General features: G+C 39.1%; 1 protein-coding gene across 2 annotated transcripts in view; it reads left to right on the top strand.

The window, feature by feature from the left end:
- Positions 1 to 23,248, top strand: part of grik2 (glutamate receptor, ionotropic, kainate 2) — a 226,272-nt gene that overhangs the window by 144,738 nt on the left and 58,286 nt on the right. For both annotated transcript variants that reach the window (XM_084385004.1, XM_084385003.1), the window contains 3 exons: positions 2,255 to 2,362; positions 5,040 to 5,153; positions 21,321 to 21,527. In XM_084385004.1, the coding sequence (XP_084241130.1) occupies positions 2,255 to 2,362; positions 5,040 to 5,153; positions 21,321 to 21,527 (429 nt within the window). The remainder of the gene's footprint in view (positions 1 to 2,254; positions 2,363 to 5,039; positions 5,154 to 21,320; positions 21,528 to 23,248) is intronic.

The following is a 23,248-nucleotide window of genomic DNA, read 5'->3' as shown; positions in this document are numbered from 1 at the left end:
CATACACTGTTCGCTCGTTGGCCAGAGGAGAACTGAGCGACTGGGCCTGGGTTCTCACAAGGTTTTTTCTCCATTCTGGCACTGATGGAGTTTTGGTTCCTTGCCACTGTCGCCTTGGCTTTTGGCTTGCTTAGTTGGGGACATTTAATATTCAACAATATTATTGATCTGCCTTATTCAAGGTGGACGATGACGCAATTTTCTTCTAGAAACAAACTTTGTTGTATTATTTTCATGTTATCACTGTGAAGCTGCTTTGATACAATCTGTATTGTAAAAAGCGCTAAATAAATAAAGGTGACTTGACTTGACTTGACTAGCAGACCGTAGAATTCTCATTATACCACTGTATGGTATCTGTTTGGTTTTTTGATGACAGTGAATAGCAGAAATCACACTAATCTGACCTTTAATTGGCAATCTGAGAGCAACTCGGGCTGCCTTTTAGATGGTTGTCCCTGTGAAAAAGAAACTGATGCAGCTAAACATGAATGTGTGAATATATTATTGCATCCAACGCTTACAAGTGTTTCTTTTTGATCCTCCGGGAAATAAACTTTTTAAAGCACAATTTTACTCAATATTTTATTTTGTTTGTCTACTAACAATAGAACACAGTGGATATACAGTAAATGCATAAAAAAAAAAAAAAAAAAAAAAAAATAAAAAAATTATATATATATATATATATATTTTTTTTTTTCAATAATATATTTTAAGCTTATTTCACATCTAGAATTTTATGTATCATAAATTCATGTATTTTAAAATAATTGTCTTGCATAATTTGACAAAAATAATGAAAAAATAACGTTATTGCATTAATTTGGTTTTATTTTAGTATGAATTCGTTTGTGTTTATATATTTTCTGTATTAATTCAATTAAATTAGTTTTCATTCATTTAATTTTAGTTAAAGTTTTAGTATTTTTTGTGTGTATTTTTGCCATTATTATTCGTTTTTTGACATATCTATAGGGCTGGGATGAACCCATGATGAACCCATGTCATTCTTAAATCCCAATATATTTTTTTCATGCGTGAACAAAACTTCTCTTAACATTATTTGTAGCGCCTGCCATAAAAAAAATGCAGTTAGCTTTGTTCCTTGTTACTTTTGAGTCTGAGCTTTAAAATGGTCAATTGTATTATGAAATTCAAACAAAAAGGTTGAAGCTCTTTAATGTGCCATGAAAGACAAAGTGAAGTGTCACATGAACCGCTCATCTCTTCATAATTTCTACTAGACTAGACTAAACATGAATGAACATCACAAGGCTTGATGAAAGATACAGTACAACTTATTGAAATGTATCATGTAATCACTCAATTAGTGTTTCAACTGCAAAAGATGTAAATACAAACAACAGCTTGTAAACAATATGTCACATAATGTTACATTAACCCCAGAAAAGCTATTCAGTGACCATAAATTCATTAGTTAGCTAGAAAAATAACTCTAAGAGAGGAACATTTTGATATTCTGATAATATATGCACTATATTACATATTAATTATATTTGTACGTTACCTGTTTGAAGGCAAACACAGCTGAATAGAATGACTTATGTCAGTAACCATAGTAACTCAAGAGTGGCGGGAAACTAGAACATGTGACTGAGGATAAACAAACTAAAAGTCCATGAAAATGAAACTAAGATGACATAAACAGACTAAGTATGACACCAACTGACAGGGTTCCTTGTGTAGTTTATGTCTAAATGAATTGATATAAAATTGAATCGAGAACGCAATTAAATCGAATCGTAAGCTTGTGAGTTGAAGTCGAATCATGAAAGTTGTGTCAATGCCCATACATAAAGTCTAGCTGTTAATCATTTTTATTTCACTTTTAGTTCTAGTTATTTTAGTACATCAATTTAAACTAAATGAAAATGAGAAATGCTCCCTTGGCAACTAGCTGAAATAAAACATTTTTATTTTTATTTTTATTTTTTAAACACATTTTATTTTATTTTATATCAGTTAAAGTTTATTTTATTTCAAGTAACATATATTTTTTTTTTTCATGGTTTGTGTTTTAGTTAACTACAATAACAGTGGTCTGAACAAAATGGTCAGTCTGAACAGTCTGTCCTGCAGATCAGATTTGAAAAAAACAAAACAAAAAAAACATATCAAAGTGTGACCCGTACATTCTGATAAATAACGTATATTCACTGTTTAGCCAGAAAGGAAGAATTCATTGGATGTTGCAGGTTGGCTACAATGAATATTTTTCTTTAACCTCCAGGCCCACTGGGACGGCTTGACCGGACGGATAAATTTCAACAGGACCAACGGCCTGAGGACAGATTTCGATCTGGATGTGATCAGCCTAAGGGAAGAGGGACTAGAGAAGGTGCTGAATTCCTCTGGTTTCATATGTCCTTAGTTATGTACTTGCTGTCCTTCATAAGGACAAATGTGTGTACACCTGAAAATACACACACTTTCCCAGCCACTTAATGACAGGCAATAAACCCCCCCCCCCCCACACACACACACACACACACATACGGAGAGCCTCTAACCTCCCAGTTCTCTTCCACATGTGTCTGCACCTTCATGAATAATTTATCCCATTAATAATAAGGCCCTCAGTAGCCCTTTAGCCTTATGAAGTCTGAATTAAACAGGTGATTTGCAATTACAAGCTACAGGCTGTGTGTTTTCTGAAGTACTTTGTTTTTTGATGGTTGAACGTGTGTGAACGACTGCACTTTGTCATCTTGTTTTGAGTTGTCAGTTCTCAAGAGGGTCCTCTGAAGTAAATGAGACGGGTTTGAGAAGGGAGGAATGGGATTGCAGTCCTTTGGTCCGCTGAAGCAATTCTCATTTACTCACTCTCTTTTTTCCATCTCTCCATTTTGCTCTCTTGTGCACGATAACATGGTCTTCACATCACCTAAGCCTCTGTACAGATAATGTCCCAATGATTAAAGAACTCAGACAATATTCACTAAAACGTCTCGTTAAGGACTGCAACCCTGGTTCCCTGAGAAGGGAATGAAACGCTGCGTCTGAATGTTGACGTTATGTGAACGCTTCTGCGTGACTGCATATGATGCACGTGTGAAATCACTCCAAACTCACTGGTGAAACATAGTCCCATGACAGATGACAGTTGTAAAGGACTACTGGACCAAACATCTTCAGCTTCTTATAGGCTGAAGTAAGTCATGCAGGAAGTATGACAAAGCAACACAGCATCTTGTTCCCTTCTCAGGGAACCAGTTTTACAGTCGTAACTGAGACGTTCCCTTTCAAGGGAACTCAACGCTGCTTCAGAATGTTGGGAACATCCACACCCACTACGCCATACTGCACAAATGCCTGCCTAAAAGTTGTGAATTGTAACGAGCACAAAACTTGAGTCTCAAGCACTTGAGCGCCTGTGGTAGATTCCACATCCAGGCTATAGAACCTGATGAAGGGGTGTGGAGAGGACCAGCCGGCCAAATCACAAACACCTCGAAAGGAAACCCCTGATAACAATGCCTTAGAGGAAACCACACTCCTTGTAGAATGGGCTCTGATGACTTAGGACAAAGGAAAAATACGCGCCTCTTGAGCCACAGAAATTGCCTCAACAATCTATTTGCCTATGTGTTGTCCTAGGAGAAAAACGATCCTGAAGGTTAACTGGGTCAAAATGAAGAGAGTTTCCTCTATAAGGCATATAGTTTCCTTGTGGAGGGAGCTCTAGAGTTAAGAATGGTCTCAACAACTTTAGTTGAGAGACCAGAGTTCAAGTGTTGATCCCCCTCAGGAGCTAAACCCTCTCTAGAACTACTGGGAGCAGAGCGATCAGGGGAAAAGTGCACAGGCATAGCCTTGTCCACATCTGAAGCATGGCATCCAGCCCCAACGGAACTGGCTGTATGAGGGAGAAAAGAGTGGGCAGTGCGTTGTTTGCAAACAGTCCACTTCCGCCTGGCCGAACTACCTCTAATCAACTGTTTCTGAAGTCTCCATTCTCCAGGCCGGATGTCTGCCTCCTGGTTCAGGTGCTCAGGGATGTAAACAGCCTTCACTGAGAGCATCTTTCCCTGCGCCCTGAGGAGTATCTGGTGCATAGAGATCACGACCGCAGACCCCCCAAGTGATTTATGAATGAGACTACCGATGTGTTGTAGGACATGAGGGAAGCATCTTGTGACGACAGGAGGCCCCCAGCACAGGACCCTTGCCCAAAAACCAAGGCGTCTTCCACATCACTAGGGTACGACGACTTCTGCGCATAACCCTGATGATGTGAAACCCCTTGGTCTTGAGTCATTACTGCAATGGTCTCATGTTTAGAAGGCTCAAAAGAATCACGTTGGACACGACTGCCATGAGTCCCAACAGTCTCTGAAACAGTGACGGCTTAGCCTAGCCTGATCTTGCCTATGACTGAGAGAATCGACTTGATACGAGCAGGAGACAGATGTGCCTGCATCGTAGTCGAGTCCCAAAATCTATTCTAGAAAAGTGGTTATCTGTAATGGAGAATGCACATTCTTCTTTGAGTTAGAATAAATGTACTTGAGCATTTCCCTAGAATCGCAAAAGAGCCAGAGCTGCATTCATGCACTCTGTGAAAGTGCTTGGTGACGAGGCTAGGCCGAACGGAAGAACCTGATGTTGGTAAGCTTTGCCCCCGAAAGCAAACCTAAAGAACTTCCTGTGTTGAGGAAGGATGGATTGAGAAAGTAAGCATCTTCTATTGTAACAAACCAGTTGCCAGACTTGATTTGGGACTCAATGAATTTCAGCGTTAGCATCTTGAACTCGTAAGTCCAGAGGGTATGGTTTAGATTATGGCAAGCGCTTCAGATGCAGCCACACAAAAGCATTCCCATAGCGTCTATATTCTGTCTCAGCACTGAGCTCCCTCGAAAGGGAGCTGTTTTATAGATTCTATGGCCCTGCAAGAGAACTCGTTGGATGTTGGAACGTGCTGTTTATTATTTTTATTGAGGAATTCATTCTCTTTTTTTTGTATAATGTCATAGATTTATGAAAATATATATATATATATATTTTTTGTGCAGATTGGGACATGGGATCATGCAAGTGGTTTGAACATGACGGACAGCCAGAAGGGAAAGGCAGCCAATGTGACTGACTCTCTCGCCAACAGATCGCTGGTGGTGTCCACTATACTGGTAAATAAAATATTTTATTGCTTCTATGCACTTTATTTCTTCTAGTTTGCATGCATAATACTTCAGTTATTGTCCATAAGTGTGTATAAAATAAATATAGACATAATTTCACAGTTGGTACTGTACATTGCACCTATTCACTGCTGTGTTCCTGTTTTTCATGTGTTGTTGTTTCTGTTTAATTTACCTCATTTTATTTGAGACAAATTGTGTGGAAAAGCATTTTAAAATGATCTTAAACTCTATGCCACTGACACTGACAGCAGACCCTGACAACTCTCACTAAATTACATAATATTGTATTGCTCCTTCACCTTCTTTTCTCACACTACTCTGATAGTTGAAGCCAAAGGCAGCTCACTTATGTCAGATTGCACTATCATAGTCCCTGAGTGACGAAGCACTGTGGTTTGAGGCTGTTCAAACCATTCCGGTCTCTCACCACCAATCAGGATAGCAGCTTTGTTCCTGTCATCTGTTCAGATGCTGTGCCTATTGATGGAATAAACTTAGAAACTCTTGTATTCAGACAATTGTATAAGTGAACTACTCTTTGAAGTATCTCACTGTTCTCTTTTAAGCATCAGTTCTATAAGTTAGGTGTTTTTCAAGTGTTTTATTAGCATGCTTCTTTTAAACAAAAAATTATAGATTACACTTTCAGTCTACTTTTTATGTACTTATTGGAGACAAAATACTTAACAAAATTATACTTCAGTATTCTCAGCTTATACTTGTACTTAATCTTTTGATTGAGATATACTTAAGAATTATATATATTTATATATACAGAACAGTCTAAGTATATTTGGCCTTCTTTTACTTAAACTTTTGATCAGACTTAAGAAAAGTATAATTATTCTAAGGCTTGTACTCTTTTTTTTTATAGAGAAGCCTATTAAATACTTTAAAAATACTAAAAAACTAAATATGCTTAAGTATATTTTCCAAGTAAGTGTACTGATATCAGTGCACTAATAGTAAACTTGTATGTTGTGTACTATTCCAATCCTTTTTGAGAGTAAACTGGGCAACTTTTTAGTTTATAAAAGTGTACTTTTAAATGTACTTTAATTATAGTAGTAGTACATTTTGAATTTGCCACTAGTTTAAATCTACGTTTAAATCTTTTCTTCTAGAACTGCAACTATACTAGTGAACTTATAGGTATATTGTTAGTTCACTAGTCATTAGGGTGGTCCTTATCAAGTCCAATTTATTTATTTATTGTGCAAAATGTTAGTGTCTTAACCTCTTAAACTGTTCCTTTTAACTTCAAAATTGGAAATATGCAAAAATGTTGACAAAAAAATGATATTTAGAGGTAGCTCAATCATGTGGAAGATTGCCTATGTTAAGCTGTGCGGCGTTATTGTGATATGCAAGTAATATTAAAAGTTGCTGCAAATGAACTACATTTTATTGCAATCAGAGCAACACTGACATGACAACAATGACAACAATCTCAAAAAAAGCACAACGTTTTCAACAGTCCCTCATTTCTGATGCTCAGCAGCCAGTGTTGACTTTTTGCAGTCTGGATAGATCCGTCGGTGATCTTCCACCACATGAAGGAGAAACTGCAATTGTTCTTCAGAGTGTGTGAGATAGCCATTGTATTCTTGAATCAGAGCCACTCCTCTCTCGTGATCATTGACTACTTTCATTGCATGTATAATTGCCTGTGCCTCCTGATAATCTGCTTGATTCGGCCAAAGTTCCGGGTCAATTTCAAGGAACGTAATGTAATTTTTTAAACCAAAAAATGTGCTCTAAACCCAAACAATAACCAAGGTGATCATCAATAGAAATATATATTGATTCCACCAGGAAAGGTAAATCTGCTAAACCGGGTCATGGATGGATTAATTTGGATTTAGTTTCTACAATAAGTAAACTAAGATATGCATCTAAAATACATATTTAGGAATATATGGAGCATATGGAATATGTGGAGATTTTTGTGGAATTTTACTAGCCAGGTACAATACCAATTCAAATGATCGTTTCTTACGAAAATCATCAAAATCTCAGAAAGTTTAAAGCTATTGAGCTTCCAGTAATTATTATGTCACTGCCATAAAAATTGGCATGCTGTATTTTCTTATATAAAGGAACAATTTGAAGGGTTAAGAGCATGACAATTGGACCACCCTACTAGTCATATACTTCTAACCTGTTTTTAGTTTATGAAAGTACACTTTGAAGAATACTCTCAGTAAACTACTATTTTAATATTATTTTATACTGCAAGTTTACTTGTAAGATTTCTTTAAGCGAACTACTTTTACCTTTACTGTTTTATATATTATTTGTGCACTTTAAGTATCCACTGAAAAAAAAATGGTGTTGTCCAATACCAATGTTTACCCCCACCCCCCCATCCGAATTGTAAATTCGTTCATACAGTATGTGAGATGCCAGTGTTAGCTTATTTAACTCAAAAACTCAAAATTTAACTCAAAAACAAAAAACAAAACATATATATATATTGTTTTATGTTAATACATTTCTAATATGAAAATTAACAATAGTAATGATAAAATTAATGATAAAATGCCTGTCAAAGTTATTGACTTTTCGGGTATTTTTATTGAACACATACTCCAAATTGTGTGGCACTGTGGCTCAGCACTATGGATAGATTTGGCATGACTCTGGGTGACTAATTCATTCCTTAGTGGCAAATGAGCTATAAAGTGTATATGGATATTATAGCACAGATCATTTGCTTTTGGGATCATTTGTGATGAAATGTTTCAATAAATTTTGAGATCTCTGCCTTTTGATTGCAGAATTTGGCATTTTGGCAAATCTGAGCACAGACTGATCATTTTCAATCTCTATAGTGGGACCTTTTTCTGAGGAGAAACATCTGAGAAACAGCTGTTAGCTATCTTTGTTATTGTCCATTCAGTCTTATTGCTGCTAGGAGTTGAGCTATTGAAAGGGTTTCCAAAATGAATTTCTACGGGGTTTATAGAATAAATTGGTAAACTTTTTGTCAGTAAGTGACTAATTTAATGCATTTATAATTGTATAACACATTGTATTTAAGCATAATCATTTCACATCAACACTTTATTCCAACTGCCTTATTTGAGGACTGACATAGAAATAGTGCAGCTTTTTAAATATTTCTGAAACGGTTTTTTAAAGCCTAATTTTGTTTATTTTCATAAATAACAGATTTCTATTGTGACCCTATTGTGAACCTGCATGTGTACGTGAATGGTGTATTTTGCTCATCACTGTCATTGTGAGTTGTGTGTGTGTGTGTGTGTGTGTGTGTGTGTGTGTGTGTGGAATATTCAGGACTTTGTATACTTAGTTAAAAATCTCTAACACTGATAGCTGTAATTTCTTTTTTTTCTTATTTTTTTCTGAAATCTAAGAGCAACAAATACATCAGATGAACCTATGTTTAATTTCTACTGTGAACAAATAGTATTATTTTACGTTTATGGTCCTTGCACACTGAATCCGAAATTCGCGTCCGAAATTTTCGCACTTTAAAAATAAATACGACCTCACGTTATGTCAATCACACTTGCACACTGCTTCCGAAACTTTCGTCCGTCAAAAAATATTTGTATCGGGTTCGATTTTCTAAGTTTTTCGCATCCGTAACAAGCATTTGAATGGTGTTTTGACAATTACGGATACGAAAAAACGCATTGCGAAAATTTCGGATTCAGTGTGCAAGGACCTTTAGGCAGCTTTTAGGATAAGTGAGTACCAAGCAGCATCTCCAGGTGCACCCTTGAAACCAGACCAAAAAAGATTTGTGCACAGCTCCTAACTTAGTATCACTGTGTGACAATGAGGAATGATCACCTCAAAATGTAGATGCTGGTGTGAAGGAATTTATCTAAATAAAATGCATGCACGTCTCTCGCTATTGCTCACGTGCCCCGTGACGTTTGCACACGTACCATAGGTTCCCGACCCCGGGTTTATACCAGAAGCTGATGTGTTGTGTCAAACAGTGTCACAAACTTGCATTAAAATTGCCTTTTGATTGAATAGATGAAAACAAAATGACAACATGGAGGTTAATGGGTTTAATGTCACAGGAAACAGTCAATTGACATTTGTGGCATTTCAGAATTTCCACATCTTCATTTTTTGTCCCTTTGATCATGCAGAACGACAGTATTCTGAGTCAGAAAATGAAAAAAGGAAAATATCTTCACTTCTCTATGCCTCTAAATTCCCTCACTGTTGCATCACTCAGTGTTTCTGATGATGGACTTCCTGTTGAACTAAAATATTGGAACATATTTACAGTTTTCAAATTAGAGGGTATGCACAAATTCCCCCACCTTGAAAAATATATATATTATGCTGTAAGTTTGTTAGTTATCTATAAAAAGGAGCTTTAATTACTGTTAATTTTATATGTATGTTTAGATAAATTTGTCATGAAGACATGTACCAAATTAGATGGTTCACTCTAGTTTACAGCATTAGCTTGGGAGAGATTTTTATTCTCCTTAAGAAAACCAAACTATCGGTATCGGCAGATATTCTGAATAATTGGTTATCAGTATCGTTGGAGAAATTTAGTATCAGTGCGTGCATCTCTAATCATTATGTCAGATAAAGTGGTTTAACTTACATGTGCATTAGGACTCCAATATCCTCCTTTTTACTTTTGAGTTTACTTTTGTCAATAAACAAAATAAATTCAAGGCAAAAGGTACAATTCGTTAAACTGAGTATAGTGTGAGTTTTTATTCTCTCTCAGTGACCGATCAGAATGGATTAAATGCTACAAATGCTAGTTGTGTGAGTCAGGCGGCCAAGGATCAAAGCTGTCATGAATGAAAGGAGAGAAAGTGTGAGAGGAGACTGCTGGGAGGGGTGAATGCTAAGCGCTGAATGTCAGTCCTTACATGAAAGTTTAATGCCCTCAGGTTTGCCTCTGAAGCCGTCATTGTGCTGCTGCAGAAAGGGGATTGTTATTAATAGGCTGTGAGCAAACATGCTGCAGGTTTGCGCTTACATTTCTAAAAAAAAAAAAAGTAATGAAAGATGAGTTGAGAGACCTTATCACTGTTATAGGAAGCAGAAACTTCCATTGACTGTACAGGAGTGACAGAAATGAATATTCGCCCTCTTAAAATAATTTAAGGGCCATTTTTTATTGTGTAAGGACAATTTTTCTAACCTTATTAAATGGATGTGTCTTATTTTGTTGAGGTGGTATGAATGCATTTACACTGCATTTACAATTGCATATAAAATATTGACTATAGAAACTAAAACTATAACAATAACATATAAACTAAAGCTGACATTAGGTGGCAGCAAGTCATTTAAATGCCACCTTAAACGAGTAAGTCATCGACTCATTCATTCAACCAGTTCATTCAAAAAGGCTGATTTGTTCAGGAATAAAGAAAGTGACTCTTTATGAATGGGTCATTGAATCATTCACTCAACCAATTTGTTCAAAAACGTTTAGTAACGAAACACCACTTGAATTTTGGTGGTATTTTTGCAACAAATTTTTGACCCTGCTATATCTATTCTTTGCATAAGACCATTCATAATGGTGCCTTGTTTTAATATTTGTTCAAATCAGTTTTTTTATATTTTTATTTGTTTGTGTAGACATTTTCTCCTATGGAAATTTCTGTAAGCTACATTTCCTATAGTGCTTACACACACCTTGCCTGAGTAACCTGACAAACATTGGCTTTGCAATCTTGTTTCCAGGCAGACTGGAAACATACAGTTGCTAGTACTGTATGCAGTACACATCAGTTGATGAATAGTTTACTCACATTTCACAATACAGTTCGATTTTGTCTTATTTTCTCATCTTCCAAGATGTTTTGTTCTCCAAATCTGTGATTAATAGCTGAATGATTTCAGTGTTACAATTTTAACCAGCAGTCTAGGGTTGTTGAGTTCAGGACGCAGCAGTGTGGTGTCTTCTATAGCTTTGCTACTGGATTCAATTGCCCCTTCACCTCCAGATATTACTCTATCGCCATGTGCACTGCTACACAGTGAATTGGACAATTAATAAAACTGGGGTTTATTTTTTGTTTTAAAAAGGTTTGATTGAGCAAGTACCATTGTTTCCAGGAGTCAAAATATTCACGTTTTTAATTAGATGGCAAGTAATGGAAGGTAACTTAGCCTTTAGGGGTACGGTAGTTTCTCTCCCATCTGCTGAATGGATTGCTGGTTTAATTAGACTTTTAATTCTCTCAATTGCTCTTTTATGAGTTTAGATGCAATATTTGCTGTTCCAGGGGACATTGTAGTATAAATTGTCTTAGGCAGTTTAGATGCTTCTTAGACAGACATGTAACATTGCATTTACATTTCTGCTTTTAGACAAACACTATTATCCAAAGTGACTTACACAATAGAGGAATATAATCAGTTCATCATAGAGCCGACAATATTCATAGTGTACAATTCTAGGTTTATTAGAAAGCTAGATTCGGATTAAACGTTGTCCTTGTCTCAGATTTTCTACTCTGGGAGCATTGAAATAGTCTACTAATAAGAGAGTTAGCTGACATGTGTTTGCAAAGTTACTTATACTGTAGTAAGTAGAATGTCTAAAGTGGACTATTGAAATACAGTGTTACCCAAAAACGATTAATCTATAGGAGGAATGTTATATAAATGATAGAATTTAATGATAGCAAACAGAACTGAGTGCAAATGCAGCAGTAGGGCTGTGTATTGGCAAGAATCTGGCGATACGATACGTATCACGATACATGGGTTCACGATTCAATATATTGCAATATATTTCGATACTGTGCATTAGGCGATATATTGGGATTTTTTTAAAGTAGGACTATAATTTTAGAAAAAATTATATAAAAAAAAAGACATGATGTGCATAAAAGTCAAAGAAGTTTACTTTAGGTTAACAATTCAGTTCACAGAAAATCAGACTGCCAGTTTGGTATTGTGGTTCACAGGTTCTTATTATAGTGAGCAAATTTGTATATTTCTCAAGTAGGCCATAATAAAAGAAAATACAGAGCCCCTGTCACAATACAAAACAACAACGTGAACTGGACGAAAATGAATGAAAGTGAACAAAATGAATGTGTCATATAGGCCTATTGAAATCAAGTTTTTGATAAAAGATTTTAAAAGAACTGGACGCGCGAATGAGGCAAATTAACGTCTGCCGCGCTAAACGCCTCATTCGTGCCACAGGACCTACAGACGCGAGTAAACGCGTCTTTGCATTAACTTAACATTGAAATCACTCGCGCCAGACACTCTATTCGCGTTTGGTGTGAACGCAGCTTCACGGTGCGCGTCCACTACAGCGGCAAAACTACGCTCGGTGCCGCTGGCAACGCTGTAACGTCTCCGCTTTGGGGTGTGTCTGTTACGAGTGTGTTTGTTTTTTTCAACACACGGACAGTATAATCATCATGCACGCGATTACATTTAGAAATAGACAAGCTTTGTTTCCAAATGCACCAAGCAAAGATCCTTTCAATTTTATAAACCCAGCCAATATAATAACAATAAACACATCCAAAATAAAATCTTTAACATATATAAACAACTGCAAAGCATCTAATTTGTAAACAAAATGATTTACGCACTAAATCCATCATAAACTGCCGACCGCGTTTTTCGCTTGATATTTGCATAAAGTCGAGAACTGCCCAACCTTTTGACGCTCTCAGTCGCTCTCAACGCTTTCTCCGGTCCTGCACTGCTGAGCGTGAAGCTCGACTTCCATGGAATGAATTGAAAACGCTTGCTCCGCTCGCTCCGTGCCAGTGGACACGCACCGTTCGGCGAGCCTTTTAAACAACATAAACGTGAACCACCGTCTTACCATGAATATTTTTGGACGTAAAAAAAAAAAAAAAAAAATCGATATTGCGTTTTTGAAAATCGATACAGTATTGCAAAATAAAATATCGCGATACTCATGTGTATCGATTTTTTCTTACACCCCTATGCAGCAGTGCATTTAGGTTCCTGGCCGGCCAAAATGTTTAGGGAAAATTTTGGTAGTAATGGCAGTTGGACTTCAACAGACTGTAAGAATCACACAGTTGTTAAGCTTCAGCTGATTTACACTATTGTTTGAACAAAATATATTGTTTCCCAAAACATATAGATTAATACATAGATTATACTAAGAAGAGTAAATTGAGTGTGCAATGCTTTTAAAAACATTCATTGGGGAAATCTCACAAAACTTAAGAACATTTCTGGGTTACTTTGCACTTCAAAATCAAAATTAAGAAACTATTATGTAAAATATTGATTTTATTATTATTGTATATTCATAACATACAGTATCAGTGTCGTCAGTGTAGCGGCTGTTGTCCTGGGTCTTATGATGGCATAGTGTACTCAATGGGCCTGGGGTAGTGGAGTCCTACCCTTAAAAATGTGCTGTTGCCCTCTGTGGGCCGTAATGTTTGAATTATTCTATTATTATCACATAAAAATGTTGCAGTGCAAAACATCTTAATGGTCTTCAAATGGCCTTCATTTCCAAATGGGCAAAATATAATATCTTTTTTTTCTTTTCTTTTTTTTTGTGCAAAATGATGCATACTCCTGCGAGCTTTTGCAGAGTTACCCAAAATGTATTCAATATGAAATAGATCTCAAAAGAAAAAACAAAATTGCTTTTAACAAACTTCTGAAGTCACTCAAGTGTTTTAAGAGTGCAGAGGTCTCCAGATTCGTATTGTTGATCAAGGGTGGTTTGTGATGCAGAAATAGCAGGTTTTCAGCAACATTAATCAAAGACTTCTGGCACTTCTGAAAACGTAATGCATCTCCTGCTATTTTTCCATGAAAAGTTTCACAAGTATTTCAAAGCATTCTGGAGCATTTTCAGATATTATGATGCACCTTTCTCAGGTTTGTGGGAAGCTGTCCTACCCATCAGCCAATGCAGCTTTCTGACCTTGAATTATCTGCTTTCTGTTTGGCGTAAACATGCGTACACACACAGAGACGAGCTTTCAGGTACACTCTCTCGCTTCCTGTCTTTCATCACAAATTGACATTGGAAGGAAAGAATAGAGAACAAATAACAGAAAAAGACAAAAATGACAATGCCAAAGGATGCATTTTAAGATTGATCAAAAATAATTGTAAAATCACTGAAGCTAATTAAAAACCCATTTGCAAGCTAAATGTCAGTCGTCTGAGTGATATGTTGGCTGCGCAGACTGGTAGATCTCGCAGATGTTTGAGTTCGGCACTCTAAATGAAACCCAGCTGAATGTAAAACCAATCACAAACAAAAGCCAAATGGAAAAGAAAGCCGCAGTGCTCAGTGAGTATTCAGCTTCAACGATAAGTCAAAGCGCTATGTGTGTTTAAAAAGCTCAGGTAGTTATGAAATATTATCACTCACTGTGAGCAACCCTCTCCAACTTCTGCACTGTTTCCATGGAAATACACACATGTACGAACAATGCTCAAGCACAAAGAGCTCAATGGGGTTATTTGACACTGCTTTCGGCCAATGAAAATCTGACCTGAACGCTACAGGCCTGAAGGAGCGTGCGGTCAGTGCTCATAAACTAAAGGTAGCTCTGACTGAGCTGGAAGCAACACAGGTTCCCAGTCCACTAACATCTCAGAGCTCTAATGTAAAAGCTCTTATTGGCTCTGTGTTGATTTAGAGCTCATGCACCATCAACGGTGGAGCGACTGAATTTAGTGAAGCAGAATTCATGACCTGACTCATGAAATTATGATTTTACTTTACACAAAATAAATTGTGACTGGTGCATTCCTATAGAAAACTCTCCGTCATGATGCTATGCGGTGGCTAAGGGTTTTCACCGTGTTTGATAAGGCATTGATATGCAGTTACTAAGGTGTTCTGAGTGGTTGCTAGGGCATTGCTGTGCAGGATGTTCTGAGTTCTTAAGTACATTGTTATGTTATTGCTGAGGTGTTCCATTTCTAAAAGAGCCCACCTCTAATCTCTGTGATATTCTGGTCTTTAGATATGGATTAAGTCCTTCTTTCATTGTAAATCTAAAGGATTTGTTTCAGCAGTTTTACCAGCTGATAAATGAATGCTGCATAGTTTGAGGTACCATTCATATCTGTAGCGCAAATGTGTGCTATTGTGAATCTGCTTTGAAAACTATTTCTATTATATAAAGCCCTTCAAAAATAAAGGTGTTTGACTTGACTTGAATTTAGTGTTACAGGTTTGTTTATTGATTAATCCTAAGTATGAGAGATAATAATAGAGATGCTTGCCTTATTAAACACCGCTAATTAACACTATGATGAAAGAAATAATGACAACAGGTGCGCAGTGACAAAATGTAATGTGATGGCAAAGCAAGGTTTTGTGTCATCCTGTAGGTCAACTATTTAAAAACACTTCTATGATATAAGCGGTTGGGTTATGTGTCTGAACCTAGCATTCCAGATACACTACATGGACAAAACTATTGGGACACCTGACCATTACGCCAACAGGGACTTTAATGACATGGAGTTAGTCCCCCTTTGCTGCTATAACTACTAACACTCTTCTGGAAGGCTTTCCACAAGATTTCGGAGAGTAGAGCATTTGCGATGTCAGGCACTGATGTTGGATTACAAGGCCTGGCTCGTAATCTCTGTATCAATTCACCCCATTTAGTTTGGTTGGGTTGAAGTCAGGGCTCAGTGTGGGACAGTCCAGTTCTTCCACACCAAACTCATCCAACCATGTCTTTATGGACCTTGCTTTATGCACTGGGTCACAGTCATGCTGCAATAGAGCAGGGTCTTCCCCAAACTGTTCCCACAAAGGTGGATGCATAGCATTGTCCAAAATGCCACACCATAATCCCTCCTCCACCAAACAACCCCACACCATAACCCCCCTCCAAACCATAACCCCCTCCACCAAACAACCCCACACCATAATCCCCCCTCCACCAAACAACCCCACACCATAACCCCCCCTCCACACCATAATCCCCCTCCACCAAACAACCCCACACCATAACCTCCCCTCCACACCGTAACCCCCCTCCACCAAACAACCCCACACCATAACCCCCCCTCCACCAAACAACCCCACACCATAACCCCCCCTCCACCAAACAACCCCACACCATAACCCCCCCCTCCACCAAACAACCCCACACCATAACCCCCCCTCCACCAAACAACCCCACACCATAATCCCCCTCCACCAAACAACCCCACACCATAATCCCCCCTCCACCATAATCCCCCCTCCACCAAACAACCCCACATCATAATCCCCCTCCACCAAACAACACCACACCATAATCCCCCCTCCACCAAACAACCCCACATCATAATCCCCTTCCACCAAACAACCCCACACCATAACCCCCCCCTCCACCAAACAACCCCACACCATAATCCCTCTCCACCAAACAACCGCACACCATAATCCCTCTCCACTATAATCCCCGGTCCACCAAACAATGCCACATCATAATCACCCTCCACCAAACAAGCCCACACCATAATCCCCCTCCACCAAACAACACCACACCATAATCCCCCTCCACCAAACAACCCCACACCATAATCCCCCTCCACCAAACAACACCACACCATAATCCCTCTCCACCAAACAACCCCACACCATAATCCCTCTCCACCATAATCCCCCCTCCACCAAACAACCGCACACCATAATCCCTCTCCACTATAATCCCCGCTCCACCAAACAACCCCACTTCATAATCCCTCACACCATAATCCCCCGTCCAGCAAACAATCCCACACCATAACCCCTCCCCTCCAGCAAACAACCCCACACCATAACCCCCCCTCCACCAAACAACACCACACCATAATCCCCCTCCACCAAACAACCCCACACCATAATCCCTCTCCACCATAATCCCCTCTCCACCAAACAACCCCACACCATAATCCCCCTCCACCAAACAACCCCACACCATAACCCCCCTCCAGCAAACAACCCCACACCATAACCCCTCTCCTCCAGCAAACAACCCCACACCATAATCCCTCTCCACTATAATCCCCGCTCCACCAAACAACGCCACATCATAATCACCTTCCACCAAACAAGCCCACACCATAATCCCCCTCCACCAAACAACACCACACCATAATCCCCCTCCACCAAACAACCCCACACCATAACCCCCCTCCAGCAAACAACCCCACACCATAACCCCTCTCCTCCAGCAAACAACCCCACACCATAATCCCTCTCCACTATAATCCCCGCTCCACCAAACAACGCCACATCATAATCACCTTCCACCAAACAAGCCCACACCATAATCCCCCTCCACCAAACAACCCCACACCATAATCCCCCTCCACTATAATCCCCGGTCCACCAAACAACGCCACATCATAATCACCCTCCACCAAACAAGCCCACACCATAATCCCCCTCCACCAAACAACACCACACCATAATCCCCCTCCACCAAACAACCCCACACCATAATCCCCCTCCACCAAACAACACCACACCATAATCCCTCTCCACCAAACAACCCCACACCATAATCCCTCTCCACCATAATCCCCCCTCCACCAAACAACCGCACACCATAATCCCTCTCCACTATAATCCCCGCTCCACCAAACAACCCCACTTCATAATCCCTCACACCATAATCCCCCGTCCAGCAAACAATCCCACACCATAACCCCTCCCCTCCAGCAAACAACCCCACACCATAACCCCCCCTCCACCAAACAACACCACACCATAATCCCCCTCCACCAAACAACCCCACACCATAATCCCTCTCCACCATAATCCCCTCTCCACCAAACAACCCCACACCATAATCCCCCTCCACCAAACAACCCCACACCATAACCCCCCTCCAGCAAACAACCCCACACCATAACCCCTCTCCTCCAGCAAACAACCCCACACCATAATCCCTCTCCACTATAATCCCCGCTCCACCAAACAACGCCACATCATAATCACCTTCCACCAAACAAGCCCACACCATAATCCCCCTCCACCAAACAACACCACACCATAATCCCCCTCCACCAAACAACCCCACACCATAACCCCCCTCCAGCAAACAACCCCACACCATAACCCCTCTCCTCCAGCAAACAACCCCACACCATAATCCCTCTCCACTATAATCCCCGCTCCACCAAACAACGCCACATCATAATCACCTTCCACCAAACAAGCCCACACCATAATCCCCCTCCACCAAACAACCCCACACCATAATCCCCCTCCACCAAACAACACCACACCATAATCCCTCCCCACCAAACAAACCCACACCATAATCCCCCCTCCACCAAACAACCGCACACCATAATCCCTCTCCACTATAATCCCCGCTCCACCAAACAACCCCACATCATAATCACCCTCCACCAAACAAGCCCACACCATAATCCCCCTCCACCAAACAACACCACACCATAATCCCCCTCCACCAAACAACCCCACACCATAATCCCTCTCCACCATAATCCCTCTCCACCAAACAACCCCACACCATAATCCCTCACACCATAATCCCTCTCCACCAAACAACCCCACACCATAATCCCTCACACCATAATCCCTCTCCACCAAACAACCCCACACCATAATCCCTCTCCACCAAACAACCCCACACCATAATCCCTCACACCATAATCCCCCGTCCAGCAAACAATCCCACACCATAACCCCTCCCCTCCAGCAAACAACCCCACACCATAACCCCCCCTCCACCAAACAACACCACACCATAATCCCCCTCCACCAAACAACCCCACACCATAATCCCTCTCCACCATAATCCCCTCTCCACCAAACAACCCCACACCATAATCCCCCCTCCACCAAACAACCCCACACCATAACCCCCCTCCAGCAAACAACCCCACACCATAACCCCTCTCCTCCAGCAAACAACCCCACACCATAATCCCCCCTCCACCAAACAACCCCACACCATAACCCCCCTCCACCAAACAACCCCAGTGGCGGCGTACTTTACACCACTCCATCCGACACTTGGCATTGTACTTGGTGATGTGAGGCTTGTATGCAGCATATTGGCCATGAAAACCCACTCCATGAAGCTCCTGCTGCACAGTTTTTGTGCTGATATTAATGGAAGTTTCTTCAGCTATGGAATCAGCAGTGTGTTGGCAATTTGGCATCAATCCCACTTACAGTTGACCGTGAAATATCTAGCAGGGATGAAATCTTGTAAACTGAAAAGATCCTATCACAATATCACTGAGCTCTTCAGAACGACCCAAATCTTTGTAAATGCAGACTTAATGGGGGCTTGATTTTATACACCTGTGGCAATGGATCTGGTTGAAGCACCTGAATTAAAGAAGTTTGTCCCAATACTTTTGTCTATATAGTGTAGCTGTGAATAACAGCAGGTAATATTGCTACTACATGGAAGGTGTGAAATGAAATGCTTATAAAACAAAAATGGTTCAATAGGGAGGTCATTACAAATTGTATTGTTAGCGTAATTCAAGTAAAACTTTTAACTGAATAATATACATGATTTAAAGATTAAGTATTTGCTATGTCTAATCAAACCTAATGCCTTAAGGTGTAGTCATATTTACCATTGCTCTTTAAATTTTTGCAGACAAAATTATTTCAGTCCATGCACACTGTGAAAAAGCAGAAAAAAACCTTAATGCAACCAGTTTCAAGACTTTTTGGAGTATACTCAACTTATGTAATAAAAACAAATTTTGTATCAACTTAACAATTAAAGTCGGTCTGTGCTTTCATCAAACATAATATATCAAGTTTTATGAATTAAAAAATTATAATGTCTTTTATTTGTGGATCCAAAATCAATAAGCTTGAATTTTTAGTTAAGCTTAGAATTAACATTACATTAAAGTGATGATAAACTTTCAGAGTAACTGTAAATGTTAGTTATTTCTATATAACAAAACAAGTATAGGAGTAATTCTACAATATAGGGTACATTTCATGTCCATTGATGATAATTATATCTTGTTCGAATTTTCCTCAGAAATATCATGTTTTATAAGCATGACTGACATGCTTTTTCGTTTCACTCTCGGTGTGGTTCGATGTTTTCGCGTCTTGATGCCCTCGGTCTGGACGAGCCTTAAGGTGGCTGAACTGGCAAGCTTTTCAAAGCTCAGAGAATTTAAGCAAAAATAAAACAAACGAAAACGTTGAAAAAGCAAAAATAGTTTGTACATGCATGATGCTTTGATGCATGAGAAGAAGTGTTGTTTCTATGCCGGGCTCCTGCTGTGAACAGGCTGGCTCTCATTGGTTCATTAGGACTGTGAATATGCAGGCGGTGAGCAGCGTGGGGGCGGGCAAGCGCTTATCTCTCTCTCTGCTGAAGCTCCCCTGGCATGACAAATCTTCCCGAATCTCGCTGGTATTGAGGGATCTGTTCACACCAGCTTCCTGTAGTCTAAACCAGATATCTGCATTCTTATTGCCAAGATCAGCTGTCTCAGAAATTGCTTATTGGTTGCTCATGCATCACAATAGTTAACACAATGTTAAAGCGATTGATCAACTAAAAATGAAAATTGTCATCATTTAGGCTACTCACCCTCGTGTTGTTCCAAATCTGCATTATAATGCATTATATATAGTTAAAATGATTATAACATTTGCAGATTCCTTGTTACTGCTGAAATTGGCGGTTTGTCATGTTTTTTTAATTCAATGTACTCTCTAAAGGTGTAATAATGAATAGATAAATATTATAATGGATTATAACTGTGTAATTTTTCATGAGACCATGCAATGCATTGCAAGGCATAATTAATACATTGAAATACTTGCATTGTATAAAAAAAGGCCTTAAGTAAAGTGTTATCACATTTCTTTGTTCTGTGAAACACAAACGATGTTTTGAAGAACGTTGGCGTCCAAACATGACTTTCATTGTGTAGATAAAAACACTAAAACATTTTCTTAAAATATTAATCAACTGTGAAAATTTATTATTTTTGGTCAGATTATTTTTAATATTATTATATTATATTATATTATATTATATTATATTATATTATATTATATTATATTATATTATATTATATTGAGGTGCATGACATCTTGCTTGAGGTGATTCGTCACTCACTGTGACTGCGCAAGCCCTATCAGACGTATATCAGACATGTTTCAGAGCACAATGTGTTTTCCCTCCATAGGCAGAGCCTTACGTGATGTTCAAGAAGTCGGATAAGCCGCTGTACAGGAACGATCGTTTCGAGGGCTTCTGCATCGACCTGCTGCGAGAGCTGGCCGCTATCCTGGGCTTCTCCTACGAGCTGCGACTGGTGGAGGACGGCAAGTACGGAGCGCAGGAGGAAAGCACGGGCCAGTGGAACGGCATGGTCCGAGAACTGATGGACCACGTGAGTCGGACTCCACCGTCCAATGCTGTTTTGATTGCACAGTTGGCTCTTTTCCCACACAACCCTGCAAGGTTGAGCAAAATTGACCCCCTTTCAAATCATAAATGTGAATATACAGTATATAGACTTGGCCACCCCCAAAGATGTTGAATTGGGATTTAAATCATGAATAACTTGAATTTATTGAATAACAATTCAAAGAAAATCTAAATAACACAACTTTATAACAATAATAATCATTCATTTTGATTAATCATGACTATGACATGTAGAATCCACACACGTCTCTTTAATTTAATCTTTAATTTACAATAACTATTTTAATTTATGCAATTTTCATGTGATCAAAGCATCATTACTTCAGTCTTCAGTGTCACTTGATCCTTCAGAAATCATTCTAATATGATGATTTGTTGCTCAAGAAACATTTCTGATCATTATTATCAATGTTGGAAACATTTTTGTGGGAAACATGATACATATTAACATGCCTAAGACTTTTGCACAGTACTGTATATGTATTTTTCAAACCTGCACAGAAGTTAAAATTAAAATTTAATTGGGTTAAAATAAATTTCTTTGAATTACATTCCATCGTAATTCTACTTACACTAAAATTTGAATTACAATTCTGCTTCATGTTTGTTGCCTCAAGTCAATTTCAATTACATTATTAAGAAATTGGACTTAATTCTTAATTAAATGCAGGATGGTACACAACCCTGACACACTTCCACCCTGCTGCAGAAGGGACGTGTCAAGATCATACAATAAAATGAGATGCTTTCAATGTAGAGAGGAAACAGAAATGAAAATAAGATTAACAGTCTGTGTGTGTTTGTGTTTGTGTGTGTGTGTGTGCACAGCAGATGGCATGAAGATGCGATAAAATAAAACTCGAGCACATACTGCCGAGAGGACACAAAGTGAAAAATCTGGCATTAGTTTTCCCCCTATAGAGCTTATTAAGCACACACACTTTTACAAACACACACAGGAGCAAACACTGCCCTTCGATATCCTCATTAGACTCCTCTAAGACGACGATAGGAATAAACACATTTCTGAGAAAGGAGCGTTTTCTGCACACTGTGTGTTCAATAGCAGTATCCGTTGCTCCAACCGATATATCAGACATCTCTCTTAGTCACTGCTCCTCAATTGGCCACGGTCGGATCGTCTGGTGTGAAAGTGTGTGTGGTGTGTGTGTGTTGTCGTAACATTCCCCGGCAAACCCCCCCACAAGACGAGAGCAGGACAGACTGTAATTGGCCTTGACAAGCTTTCAGAGCAGTCTGGAGTTTGCAGTTTGCCAGTACATTGATGTGCAAGAGATAAAAATATCTTGTCAAAGGACTTTAGAAGAAGAAGAAAAAAAGAAGGTAGCGAGACAACATCTGCTCACTTCTGGCATTAATTTGCCCCCTCTGGGAATAATTATAGACAATCCAATAATTCTAGACAGAAGCCTTTATTTTGAGTGAAATTATACCAATTCTACCAGTAAAAGCAGTGAAATTGAACTAAATGTCAGTTTTAGCGTGTCAGCGTTCAGACAGCAGGCCCTCCATGAGTTCTGGAGGAGGAATAACGCCTTCACCGTGTCAAAACCCATGTTTCTTTGAAGAATTATCGCATCGAAATTGTACTGGATATAATCTCACATTCACGATCACACTGTAGTCAAACTATAAAACCTCAGCACTGGGCTTGGACGTGTG

This window comes from Rutilus rutilus, assembly GCF_951802725.1.
Source record: "Rutilus rutilus genome assembly, chromosome: 17".
In the NCBI taxonomy this organism is placed as follows: Eukaryota; Metazoa; Chordata; class Actinopteri; order Cypriniformes; family Leuciscidae; genus Rutilus; species Rutilus rutilus.
The sequence above is the reverse complement of the archived record's forward strand: the minus strand, read 5'-3'. Positions and strand labels throughout refer to the sequence as shown.